General features: G+C 45.0%; 2 protein-coding genes across 2 annotated transcripts; both read left to right on the forward strand.

Moving 5' to 3' along the window:
- Positions 1–239: 239 nt before the first annotated feature.
- On the forward strand, positions 240–839 carry LOC123442287. Its single transcript, XM_045118309.1, has one exon. It carries the CDS (start codon positions 240–242, stop codon positions 837–839), a length of 600 nt encoding a protein of 199 aa, XP_044974244.1.
- A 6,932-nt stretch (positions 840–7,771) lies between these two features.
- On the forward strand, positions 7,772–8,371 carry LOC123442288. Its single transcript, XM_045118310.1, has one exon. It carries the CDS (start codon positions 7,772–7,774, stop codon positions 8,369–8,371), a length of 600 nt encoding a protein of 199 aa, XP_044974245.1.
- The last annotated feature ends 5,599 nt before the right edge of the window (positions 8,372–13,970 follow it).

Here is a 13,970-nt window from a genome sequence, read left to right on the forward strand (position 1 = left end):
TTTATCCCTCCTTAAACCAAACCGGTTAACCCACGACAAAACCTGTACCTCCCAGCGATCCCGCTCCTGCTAACCCTTCTCGTTTCCTCAGTTGGATACTAGAAAAAAAACGAAAGAGCCGCATCCACAGACCATGACCCCGTTTTCTCCCAACCTCCTCGATCCCGATCCCCTCCATCTCGTGATGCCCACGATCTCCCCTCTCTTCTTCCCACCCGGCCAGGCAGGGAAGCAGTTTCATGATCCGCCGCCGGCCGTGCTCACGCGGGGGGTGGGAGGCCGTCGCAGGCCATGCTCGCACGGGAGGAAAGAGGCTGCCTCCATCTGGCCGCCCTGTCGCCCCCGCGGTGGAGGAGGTGGTCGGGACCAACGAGGTCAACTTCGTCGTCGGCGATGACACATTCGCGTTCGGCTCCGGCGCGGGGGGCGCCGCGGTCGCGCTGCCGCAGGCCTCCGACGGGGCCGTCGATTGGAGCCGCCCCGACGCCCCCGCGGTTGAGGAGGTGGTCGGGCCCAACGAGGTCAACTTCGTCGTCGGCGATGACACCTTCGCGTTCGGCTCCGGCGCGTGGGGCGCCGCGGTCGCGTTGGCGCAGGCCTCTGACGGGCCCCCTTCTCTCCTCTCACCCATGGGATCTAGCTTTCTGATTGTCAACACCTGCCCCGGTTCCATTCTCCATCCACAGGGACATGTCCCCGATCCACTTGCCTTCTCAACGGAGCCATCGGCGGCATCTCCTCCTCGACAATTTCATCCAGCCGTCGTCGTCATCCAATCGACCTTCCCCGTCTACGGAGACCTGGAGCGGCCTTCCTCGCATACGACGACCTCGATCTAGATCGTAGTCGCTTGCCATCTCATTTATGTTGGGGAACGTCGCAAGGGAAACAAAAAAATTCCTACGCGCACGAAGACCTATCATGGTGATGTCCATCTACGAGAGGGGATGAGTGATGTACGTACCCTTGTAGACCGTACAGCAGAAGCGTTAGAGAACGCGGTTGATGTAGTGGAACGTCCTCACGTCCCTCGATCCGCCCCGCGAACAATCCCGCGATCAGTCCCACGATCTAGTACCGAACGGACGGCACCTCCGCGTTCAGCACACGTACAGCTCGACGATGATCTCGGCCTTCTTGATCCAGCAAGAGAGACGAAGAGGTAGAAGAGTTCTCCGGCAGCGTGACGGCGCTCCGGAGGTTGGTGATGACCTTGTCTCAGCAGGGCTCCGCCCGAGCTCCGCAGAAACGCGATCTAGAGGAAAAAACCGTGGAGGTATGTGGTCGGGCTGCCGTGGAAAAGTCGTCTCAAATCAGCCCTAAAACCTCCGTATATATAGGTGGGAGGGAGGGGAGGAGTCAGCCTCAAAACCTAAAGGTTTGGCCGAAATTGGAAGTGGAGGAGTCCTACTCCAATCCTACTTCCACCTTCCCACTTGGAAACTCTTTCCACCTTGTGTTTTTTCCTTCTCAAACCTTATGGGCCTTAGTGGGAACTTATTCCAGCCCACTAGGGGCTGGTTTATCTCTTCCCATAGCCCATGAGACCCCTTGGGGCGTGACACCCCTCCCGATGGTCCCCGGCACCCCTCACGGCACTCCCGGTACACTACCGATGAGCCCGAAACTTTTCCGGTAATGCACGAAAACCTTCCGGTAACCAAATGAGGTCATCCTATATATCAATCTTCGTTTCCGGACCATTCCGGAAACCCTCGTGACGTCCGTGATCTCATTCGGGACTCCGAACAACATTCGGTAACCAACCATATAACTCAAATACGCATAAAACAGCGTCGAACCTTAAGTGTGCAGACCCTGCGGGTTCGAGAACTATGTAGACATGACCCGAGAGACTCCTCGGTCAATATCCAATAACGGGACCTGGATGCCCATATTGGATCCTACATATTCTACGAAGATCTTATCGTTTGAACCTCAGTGCCAAGGATTCATATAATCCCGTATGTCATTCCCTTTGTCCTTCGGTATGTTACTTGCCCGAGATTCGATCGTTAGTATCCGCATACCTATTTCAATCTCGTTTACCGGCAAGTCTCTTTACTCGTTCCGTAATACAAGATCCCGCAACTTACATTAAGTTACATTGCTTGCAAGGCTTGTGTGTGATGTTGTATTACCGAGTGGGCCCCGAGATACCTCTCCGTCACACGGAGTGACAAATCCCAGTCTCGATCTATACTAACTCAACGAACACCTTCGGAGATACCTGTAGAGCATCTTTATAGTCACCCAGTTACGTTGCGATGTTTGATACACACAAAGCATTCCTCCGGTGTCCGTGAGTTATATGATCTCATGGTCATAGGAACAAATACTTGACACGCAGAAAACAGTAGCAACAAAATGACACGATCAACATGCTACGTCTATTAGTTTGGGTCTAGTCCATCACATGATTCTCCTAATGATGTGATCCCGTTATCAAGTGACAACACTTGCCTATGGCCAGGAAACCTTGACCATCTTTGATCAACGAGCTAGTCAACTAGAGGCTTACTAGGGACAGTGTTTTGTCTATGTATCCACACAAGTATTGTGTTTCCAATCAATACAATTATAGCATGGATAATAAACGATTATCATGAACTAAGAAATATAATAATAACTAATTTATTATTGCCTCTAGGGCATATTTCCAACAGTCTCCCACTTACACTAGAGTCAATAATCTAGTTCACATCACCATGTGATTCCAACGAGTCCAACACCCATATAGTTATGGGGTCTGATCACGTCTTGCTCGTGAGAGAGGTTTTAGTCAACGGTTCTGAAACTTTCAGATTCGTGCGTTCTTTACAAATCTTTATGTCATCTTATAGATGCTGCTACTACGTGCTATTCGGAAATGCTCCAAATATCTACTCTACTATACAAATCCGTTTCACTACTCATAGTTATCCGGATTAGTGTCAAAGCTTGCATTGACGTAACCCTTTACGACAAACTCTTTAACCACCTCCATAATCGAGAAAAATTCCTTAGTCCATTAGTTACTAAGGATAAATTTCGACCGCTGCTAGTGATTCAATCATGGATCACCCTCTGTACCTCTCAACATACTTTGAGTCAAGGCACACTTCAGGTGCGGTACACAGCATGGCATACTTTAGATTCTACGGCTAAGGCATAGAAGACGACCTTCGTCTATTCTCTTTATTCTGCCGTGGTCGGGTTTTGAGTCTTACTCAAATTCACACCTCACAACGCAACCAAGAACTCCTTCTTTGCTGGTCTATTTTGAACTCTTTCAAAAACTTGTCAAGGCATGCATCTTGTTGAAACTTCTATTAAGCGCTTTCGATCTATCTCCATAGATCTTTGATGCTCAACGTTCAAGTAGCGTAATCCAGGTACTCCTTTGTAAACTTCTTTCAAACAACCTTGTATGCTTTACAGAAATTCTACATTACTTCTGGTCCACAATATGTCAACCACATATACCTATCAGAAATTCTATAGTGCTCCCACTCACTTCTTTGGAAATACAAGTTTCTCATAAACCTTGTACAAACCCAAAATCTTTGATCATCTCATCAAAGTGTATATTCCAACTCCGAGATGCTTGCACCAGTCCATTGAAGGATCACTGGAGCTTGCATACTTGCTAGTATCTTTAGGATCGACAAAACCTTCTGGTTGTATCACATACAATGTTTGCTCAAGGAAACCGTCGAGAAAACAATGTTTTCACATCCCGCGTGCAATATTTCATAAATAATGCATCAACAACTAACATAATTCTAACAGACTTTTAGCATCGCTACGAGTGAGAAAGTCTCATCATAGTCAACTGTTTGATCTTATCGAAAACATCTTTGCGACAAGTCGAGCGTTTCTTAATAGTGACTTATCACCATCATCGTCTGTGTTCTTTTAAAGATCCATTTTTACTCAATAGTCCTATGACCATCAAGTACTTCTACCAAAGTCTACACTTTGTTTTCACACATGGATCCTCTCTCGGATTTCATGGCTTCCAGCCATTTGTCGGAATCTGGGCCCACCATCGCTTTCTCCATAACTCGTAGGTTCACTGTTGCTCAACAACATGACCTCCAAGACAGGGTTACCGTACTACTCTGCAGCAGTACGCGACCTTGTCGACCTACGAGGTTTGTAGTAACTTGATTCGAAGCTCAATGATCATCATCATCAGCTTCGACTTCAATTGGTGTAGGCGCCACATGAACAACTTCCTGCGCCCTGCTACACACTGGTTGAAGTGATGGTTCAATAACCTCATCAAGTTCTACTACCCTCCCACTCAATTCTTTCGAGAGAAACCTTTCCTCGAGAAAGGATCCGTTTCTAGAAACAAACACTTTGCTTTCGGATCTGAGATAGGAGATGTACCCAACTGTTTTGGATATCCTATGAAGATGCATTTATCCGCTTTGGGTTCGAGCTTATCAGACTGAAACTTTTTCACATAAGTGTCGAAACCCCAAACTTTCAAGAAACGACAGTTTAGATTTCTCTAAACCTCAGTCTATACTGTGTCATCTCAACGGAAATACGCGGTGCCCTATTTAAAGTGAGTGCGGTTGTCTCTAATGCATAACCCATAAACGATAGTGGTAATTCGATAAGAGACATCATAGTATGCACCATACCAAATAGTGTGTGGCAATGACATTCAGACACATCATCACACTATGATGTTCCAGGTGGCATGAACTGCGAAACAATTTCCACATTGCCTTAACTGTGTACCAAAACTCGTAACTCAGATATTCATTTCCATGATCATATCGTAGACAGTTTATCCTCTTGTTACGACAAACTTCACTCCGAAATAGAATTGAACTTTTCAATATTTCAGACTTGTGATTCATTAAGCAAATACTCTAGTATCTACTCAAATCGTCATTGAAGCAAGAACATAATGATATCCACTGCGTGCCTCAGCACCCATTGGACTGCATACATCAACATGTATCACTTCCAACAAGTTACTATCTTATTTCATCTCAATGAAAACAAGGCCTTGCTCATGTGGTATGATTTGCATGTCACCAGTGATTCAAAATCAAGTGAGTATAAAGATACATCAGCATGGAGCCTCTTTATGCAATTTATACCAACATGACTCAAGCGGCAGTGCCACAAGTAAGTGGTACTATCATCATTACCTCGTATCTTTTGGCACCAATATCATGAACATGTGTAACACTACGATCGAGATTCAATAAACCATTGAAGGTGATTATTCAAGAAAATAGAGTAACCATTATTCTCTTTAAATGAATAATCGTATTGCAATAAACACGATCCAATCATGTTCATGCTTAACGCAAGCACCAAATAACAATTATTTAGGTTTAACACCAATCCCGATGGTAGAGGGAGCGTGCGACGTTTGATCATATCAACCTTGGAAACACTTCCAACACGTATCGTCACCTCACCTTTAGCTAGTCTCCGTTTATGCCGTAGCTTTCATTTCGTGTTACTAATCACTTAGCAACCGAACCGGCATCCAATACCCTCATGCTACTAGGAGTACTAGTAAAGTACACATCAACATCATGTATATCAAATATACTTCTTTTGAATTTTGCCAGCCTTCTTATCTACCAAGTATCTAGAGTTGCTCCGCCTCAGTGACTGTTCCCCTCATTACAGAAGCACTTAGTCTCGGGTTTGGGTTTAATCTTGGGTCTCTTCATTAGTGCAACAACTGTTTTGCCGTTTCACGAAGTATCCCTTCTAGCCCTTGCCTTTCTTGAAACTTAGTGGTTTTACAAACCATCAACTATTGATGCTCCTTCTTGATTTCTACTTTCGCAGTGTCAAACATCGCGAATCGCTCAAGGATCATTGTATCTATCCTTGATATGTTATAGTTCATCACCAAGCTCTCACAGCTTGGTGGCAGTGACTTTGGAGAACCATCACTATCTCATCTGGAAGATTAACTCCCACTTGATTCAAGTGATTGTCGTACTCAGACAATCTGAGCACACGCTCAACGATTGAGCTTTTCTCCTTTACTTTGTGGACAAAGAATCTTGTCGAAGGTCTCGTACCTCTCAACAAGGGCACGAGCATGAAATCACAATTTCATCTCTTTAGAACATCACTTATGTTCCGTGACGTTTCAAAACGTCTTCGGTGCCTTACTTCTAAGCCATTAAGTATTTTGCACTGAACTATCATGTAGTCATCAGAAACGTGTATGTCGGATGTTCACAGCATCCACAGACGACGCTCGAGGTGCAGCACACCGAGTTGTGCATTAAGGACATAAGCCTTCTGCGCAGCAACGAGGACAATCCTCTTCAAAGTTTGCTACTATCAACTTTCAACTAAATTTTCTCTAGGAACATATAAAAATAGTAGAGCTATAGCGCAAGCTACATCGTAATTCGCAAAGACCATTAGACTATGTTCATGACAATTAGTTCAATTAATCATATTACTTAAGAACTCCCACTCAAAAAGTACATCTCTGTAGTCATTTGAGTGGTACATGATCCAAATCTACTATCTCAAGTCCGATCATCACGTGAGTCGAGAATAGTTTCAGTGGTAAGCATCTCTATGCTAATCATATCAACTATACGATTCATGCTCGACCTTTCGGTCTCATGTGTTTCGAGGCCATGTCTGCACATGCTAGGCTCGTCAAGCTTAACCCGAGTGTTCTGCGTGTGCAACTGGTTTGCACCCGTTGTATGTGAACGTTGAGTCTATCACACCCGATCATCACGTGGTGTCTCGAAACGAAGAACTGTCGCAACGGTGCACAGTCGGGGAGAACACAATTTCGTCTTGAAATTTTAGTGAGAGATCACCTCATAATGCTACCGTGGTTCTAAGCAAGATAAGGTGCAAAAAGGATTAACATCACATGCAATTCATAAGTGACATGATATGGCCATCATCATGTGCTTCTTGATCTCCATCACCTCGAAACGAAGGACTTTTGTTTAAAATCGTTGACTTTTTTATTCTATGGACATTTTCTCAAAGTTTAAACATTTTTTATATGCAAACATTTTTCAAAACTCCTGAGTAGTTTTTGAATTCTAAAAAAAATGTTTTTTTAATATTTTATTTCGAAATTCTCAGTTTCTTAAAATTGACAAAAGTTGTTTGAAGTTCTAAATTATTTAAAGTAGAAAAACAAAATGGAACTGAAAATAAGAATAAAAACTAAACTAAAAAAACAGGCGCTCATGCTTGGGTCGGCCCAAACAGGTGTGCTGCATCTTTTTCCAACGCCCAGAGCGTAATATAGGAGGTGCCTACATGGGCCGGCCCAGTCCAGAGATTTTCCTGTTTGAAATGTTTTTTATGACTTATAGGTGGCATTGGTGGGTAATTTTAGTCAACTTTAAGGGCAATTTGGATGACGTACGGAAGAAGCACTATTTGCTTTATTAGTCTCTACTATTAAAGGGGGATCTGCCGTCGTCGTGATGGTTCGACCTCGTGCAATCCCCCGTCTGTACCAGCACAGTTCCACTGATTTTTTTCTATCCCTCCTTAAACCAATCGATTTTTTTATCCCTCCTTAAACCAAACCGGTTAACCCACGACAAAACCTGTACCTCCCAGCGATCCCGCTCCTGATAACCCTTCTCGTTTCCTCAGTTGGATACTAGAAAAAAAACGAAAGAGCCGCATCCACAGACCATGACCCCGTTTTCTCCCAACCTCCTCGATCCCGATCCCCTCCATCTCGTGATGCCCACGATCTCCCCTCTCTTCTTCCCACCCGGCCAGGCAGGGAAGAAGTTTCATGATCCGCCGCCGGCCGTGCTCACGCGGGGGGTGGGAGGCCGCCGCAGGCCATGCTCGCGCGGGAGGAAAGAGGCTGCCTCCATCTGGCCGCCCTGTCGCCCCCGCGGTGGAGGAGGTGGTCGGGACCAACGAGGTCGACTTCGTCGTCGGCGATGACACATTCGCGTTCGGCTCCGGCGCGGGGGGCGCCGCGGTCGCGCTGCCGCAGGCCTCCGACGGGGCCGTCGATTGGAGCCGCCCCGACGCCCCCGCGGTTGAGGAGGTGGTCGGGCCCAACGAGGTCAACTTCGTCGTCGGCGATGACACCTTCGCGTTCGGCTCCGGCGCGTGGGGCGCCGCGGTCGCGTTGGCGCAGGCCTCTGACGGGCCCCCTTCTCTCCTCTCACCCATGGGATCTAGCTTTCTGATTGTCAACACCTGCCCCGGTTCCATTCTCCATCCACAGGGACATGTCCCCGATCCACTTGCCTTCTCAACGGAGCCATCGGCGGCATCTCCTCCTCGACAATTTCATCCAGCCGTCGTCGTCATCCAATCGACCTTCCCCGTCTACGGAGACCTGGAGCGGCCTTTCTCGCATACGACGACCTCGATCTAGATCGTAGTCGCTTGCCATCTCATTTATGTTGGGGAACGTCGCAAGGGAAACAAAAAAATTCCTACGCGCACGAAGACCTATCATGGTGATGTCCATCTACGAGAGGGGATGAGTGATGTACGTACCCTTGTAGACCGTACAGCAGAAGCGTTAGAGAACGCGGTTGATGTAGTGGAACGTCCTCACGTCCCTCGATCCGCCCCGCGAACAATCCCGCGATCAGTCCCACGATCTAGTACCGAACGGACGGCACCTCCGCGTTCAGCACACGTACAGCTCGACGATGATCTCGGCCTTCTTGATCCAGCAAGAGAGACGAAGAGGTAGAAGAGTTCTCCGGCAGCGTGACGGCGCTCCGGAGGTTGGTGATGACCTTGTCTCAGCAGGGCTCCGCCCGAGCTCCGCAGAAACGCGATCTAGAGGAAAAACCGTGGAGGTATGTGGTCGGGCTGCCGTGGAAAAGTCGTCTCAAATCAGCCCTAAAACCTCCGTATATATAGGTGGGAGGGAGGGGAGGAGTCAGCCTCAAAACCTAAAGGTTTGGCCGAAATTGGAAGTGGAGGAGTCCTACTCCAATCCTACTTCCACCTTCCCACTTGGAAACTCTTTCCACCTTGTGTTTTTTCCTTCTCAAACCTTATGGGCCTTAGTGGGAACTTATTCCAGCCCACTAGGGGCTGGTTTATCTCTTCCCATAGCCCATGAGACCCCTTGGGGCGTGACACCCCTCCCGATGGTCCCCGGCACCCCTCACGGCACTCCCGGTACACTACCGATGAGCCCGAAACTTTTCCGGTAATGCACGAAAACCTTCCGGTAACCAAATGAGGTCATCCTATATATCAATCTTCATTTCCGGACCATTCCGGAAACCCTCGTGACGTCCGTGATCTCATCCGGGACTCCGAACAACATTCGGTAACCAACCATATAACTCAAATACGCATAAAACAACGTCGAACCTTAAGTGTGCAGACCCTGCGGGTTCGAGAACTATGTAGACATGACCCGAGAGACTCCTCGGTCAATATCCAATAACGGGACCTGGATGCCCATATTGGATCCTACATATTCTACGAAGATCTTATCGTTTGAACCTCAGTGCCAAGGATTCATATAATCCCGTATGTCATTCCCTTTGTCCTTCGGTATGTTACTTGCCCGAGATTCGATCGTTAGTATCCGCATACCTATTTCAATCTCGTTTACCGGCAAGTCTCTTTACTCGTTCCGTAATACAAGATCCCGCAACTTACATTAAGTTACATTGCTTGCAAGGCTTGTGTGTGATGTTGTATTACCGAGTGGGCCCCGAGATACCTCTCCGTCACACGGAGTGACAAATCCCAGTCTCGATCTATACTAACTCAACGAACACCTTCGGAGATACCTGTAGAGCATCTTTATAGTCACCCAGTTACGTTGCGATGTTTGATACACACAAAGCATTCCTCCGGTGTCCGTGAGTTATATGATCTCATGGTCATAGGAACAAATACTTGACACGCAGAAAACAGTAGCAACAAAATGACACGATCAACATGCTACGTCTATTAGTTTGGGTCTAGTCCATCACATGATTCTCCTAATGATGTGATCCCGTTATCAAGTGACAACACTTGCCTATGGCCAGGAAACCTTGACCATCTTTGATCAACGAGCTAGTCAACTAGAGGCTTACTAGGGACAGTGTTTTGTCTATGTATCCACACAAGTATTGTGTTTCCAATCAATACAATTATAGCATGGATAATAAACGATTATCATGAACTAAGAAATATAATAATAACTAATTTATTATTGCCTCTAGGGCATATTTCCAACAGTCTCCCACTTACACTAGAGTCAATAATCTAGTTCACATCACCATGTGATTCCAACGAGTCCAACACCCATATAGTTATGGGGTCTGATCACGTCTTGCTCGTGAGAGAGGTTTTAGTCAACGGTTCTGAAACTTTCAGATTCGTGCGTTCTTTACAAATCTTTATGTCATCTTATAGATGCTGCTACTACGTGCTATTCGGAAATGCTCCAAATATCTACTCTACTATACAAATCCGTTTCACTACTCATAGTTATCCGGATTAGTGTCAAAGCTTGCATTGACGTAACCCTTTACGACAAACTCTTTAACCACCTCCATAATCGAGAAAAATTCCTTAGTCCATTAGTTACTAAGGATAAATTTCGACCGCTGCTAGTGATTCAATCATGGATCACCCTCTGTACCTCTCAACATACTTTGAGTCAAGGCACACTTCAGGTGCGGTACACAGCATGGCATACTTTAGATTCTACGGCTAAGGCATAGAAGACGACCTTCGTCTATTCTCTTTATTCTGCCGTGGTCGGGTTTTGAGTCTTACTCAAATTCACACCTCACAACGCAACCAAGAACTCCTTCTTTGCTGGTCTATTTTGAACTCTTTCAAAAACTTGTCAAGGCATGCATCTTGTTGAAACTTCTATTAAGCGCTTTCGATCTATCTCCATAGATCTTTGATGCTCAACGTTCAAGTAGCGTAATCCAGGTACTCCTTTGTAAACTTCTTTCAAACAACCTTGTATGCTTTACAGAAATTCTACATTACTTCTGGTCCACAATATGTCAACCACATATACCTATCAGAAATTCTATAGTGCTCCCACTCACTTCTTTGGAAATACAAGTTTCTCATAAACCTTGTACAAACCCAAAATCTTTGATCATCTCATCAAAGTGTATATTCCAACTCCGAGATGCTTGCACCAGTCCATTGAAGGATCACTGGAGCTTGCATACTTGCTAGTATCTTTAGGATCGACAAAACCTTCTGGTTGTATCACATACAATGTTTGCTCAAGGAAACCGTCGAGAAAACAATGTTTTCACATCCCGCGTGCAATATTTCATAAATAATGCATCAACAACTAACATAATTCTAACAGACTTTTAGCATCGCTACGAGTGAGAAAGTCTCATCATAGTCAACTGTTTGATCTTATCGAAAACATCTTTGCGACAAGTCGAGCGTTTCTTAATAGTGACTTATCACCATCATCGTCTGTGTTCTTTTAAAGATCCATTTTTACTCAATAGTCCTATGACCATCAAGTACTTCTACCAAAGTCTACACTTTGTTTTCACACATGGATCCTCTCTCGGATTTCATGGCTTCCAGCCATTTGTCGGAATCTGGGCCCACCATCGCTTTCTCCATAACTCGTAGGTTCACTGTTGCTCAACAACATGACCTCCAAGACAGGGTTACCGTACTACTCTGCAGCAGTACGCGACCTTGTCGACCTACGAGGTTTGTAGTAACTTGATTCGAAGCTCAATGATCATCATCATCAGCTTCGACTTCAATTGGTGTAGGCGCCACATGAACAACTTCCTGCGCCCTGCTACACACTGGTTGAAGTGATGGTTCAATAACCTCATCAAGTTCTACTACCCTCCCACTCAATTCTTTCGAGAGAAACCTTTCCTCGAGAAAGGATCCGTTTCTAGAAACAAACACTTTGCTTTCGGATCTGAGATAGGAGATGTACCCAACTGTTTTGGATATCCTATGAAGATGCATTTATCCGCTTTGGGTTCGAGCTTATCAGACTGAAACTTTTTCACATAAGTGTCGAAACCCCAAACTTTCAAGAAACGACAGTTTAGATTTCTCTAAACCTCAGTCTATACTGTGTCATCTCAACGGAAATACGCGGTGCCCTATTTAAAGTGAGTGCGGTTGTCTCTAATGCATAACCCATAAACGATAGTGGTAATTCGATAAGAGACATCATAGTATGCACCATACCAAATAGTGTGTGGCAATGACATTCAGACACATCATCACACTATGATGTTCCAGGTGGCATGAACTGCGAAACAATTTCCACATTGCCTTAACTGTGTACCAAAACTCGTAACTCAGATATTCATTTCCATGATCATATCGTAGACAGTTTATCCTCTTGTTACGACAAACTTCACTCCGAAATAGAATTGAACTTTTCAATATTTCAGACTTGTGATTCATTAAGCAAATACTCTAGTATCTACTCAAATCGTCATTGAAGCAAGAACATAATGATATCCACTGCGTGCCTCAGCACCCATTGGACTGCATACATCAACATGTATCACTTCCAACAAGTTACTATCTTATTTCATCTCAATGAAAACAAGGCCTTGCTCATGTGGTATGATTTGCATGTCACCAGTGATTCAAAATCAAGTGAGTATAAAGATACATCAGCATGGAGCCTCTTTATGCAATTTATACCAACATGACTCAAGCGGCAGTGCCACAAGTAAGTGGTACTATCATCATTACCTCGTATCTTTTGGCACCAATATCATGAACATGTGTAACACTACGATCGAGATTCAATAAACCATTGAAGGTGATTATTCAAGAAAATAGAGTAACCATTATTCTCTTTAAATGAATAATCGTATTGCAATAAACACGATCCAATCATGTTCATGCTTAACGCAAGCACCAAATAACAATTATTTAGGTTTAACACCAATCCCGATGGTAGAGGGAGCGTGCGACGTTTGATCATATCAACCTTGGAAACACTTCCAACACGTATCGTCACCTCACCTTTAGCTAGTCTCCGTTTATGCCGTAGCTTTCATTTCGTGTTACTAATCACTTAGCAACCGAACCGGCATCCAATACCCTCATGCTACTAGGAGTACTAGTAAAGTACACATCAACATCATGTATATCAAATATACTTCTTTTGAATTTTGCCAGCCTTCTTATCTACCAAGTATCTAGAGTTGCTCCGCCTCAGTGACTGTTCCCCTCATTACAGAAGCACTTAGTCTCGGGTTTGGGTTTAATCTTGGGTCTCTTCATTAGTGCAACAACTGTTTTGCCGTTTCACGAAGTATCCCTTCTAGCCCTTGCCTTTCTTGAAACTTAGTGGTTTTACAAACCATCAACTATTGATGCTCCTTCTTGATTTCTACTTTCGCAGTGTCAAACATCGCGAATCGCTCAAGGATCATTGTATCTATCCTTGATATGTTATAGTTCATCACCAAGCTCTCACAGCTTGGTGGCAGTGACTTTGGAGAACCATCACTATCTCATCTGGAAGATTAACTCCCACTTGATTCAAGTGATTGTCGTACTCAGACAATCTGAGCACACGCTCAACGATTGAGCTTTTCTCCTTTACTTTGTGGACAAAGAATCTTGTCGAAGGTCTCGTACCTCTCAACAAGGGCACGAGCATGAAATCACAATTTCATCTCTTTAGAACATCACTTATGTTCCGTGACGTTTCAAAACGTCTTCGGTGCCTTACTTCTAAGCCATTAAGTATTTTGCACTGAACTATCATGTAGTCATCAGAAACGTGTATGTCGGATGTTCACAGCATCCACAGACGACGCTCGAGGTGCAGCACACCGAGTTGTGCATTAAGGACATAAGCCTTCTGCGCAGCAACGAGGACAATCCTCTTCAAAGTTTGCTACTATCAACTTTCAACTAAATTTTCTCTAGGAACATATAAAAATAGTAGAGCTATAGCGCAAGCTACATCGTAATTCGCAAAGACCATTAGACTATGTTCATGACAATTAGTTCAATTAATC

Source organism: Hordeum vulgare, chromosome 3H, assembly GCF_904849725.1.
Source record: "Hordeum vulgare subsp. vulgare chromosome 3H, MorexV3_pseudomolecules_assembly, whole genome shotgun sequence".
NCBI classification, from domain to species: Eukaryota; Viridiplantae; Streptophyta; class Magnoliopsida; order Poales; family Poaceae; genus Hordeum; species Hordeum vulgare.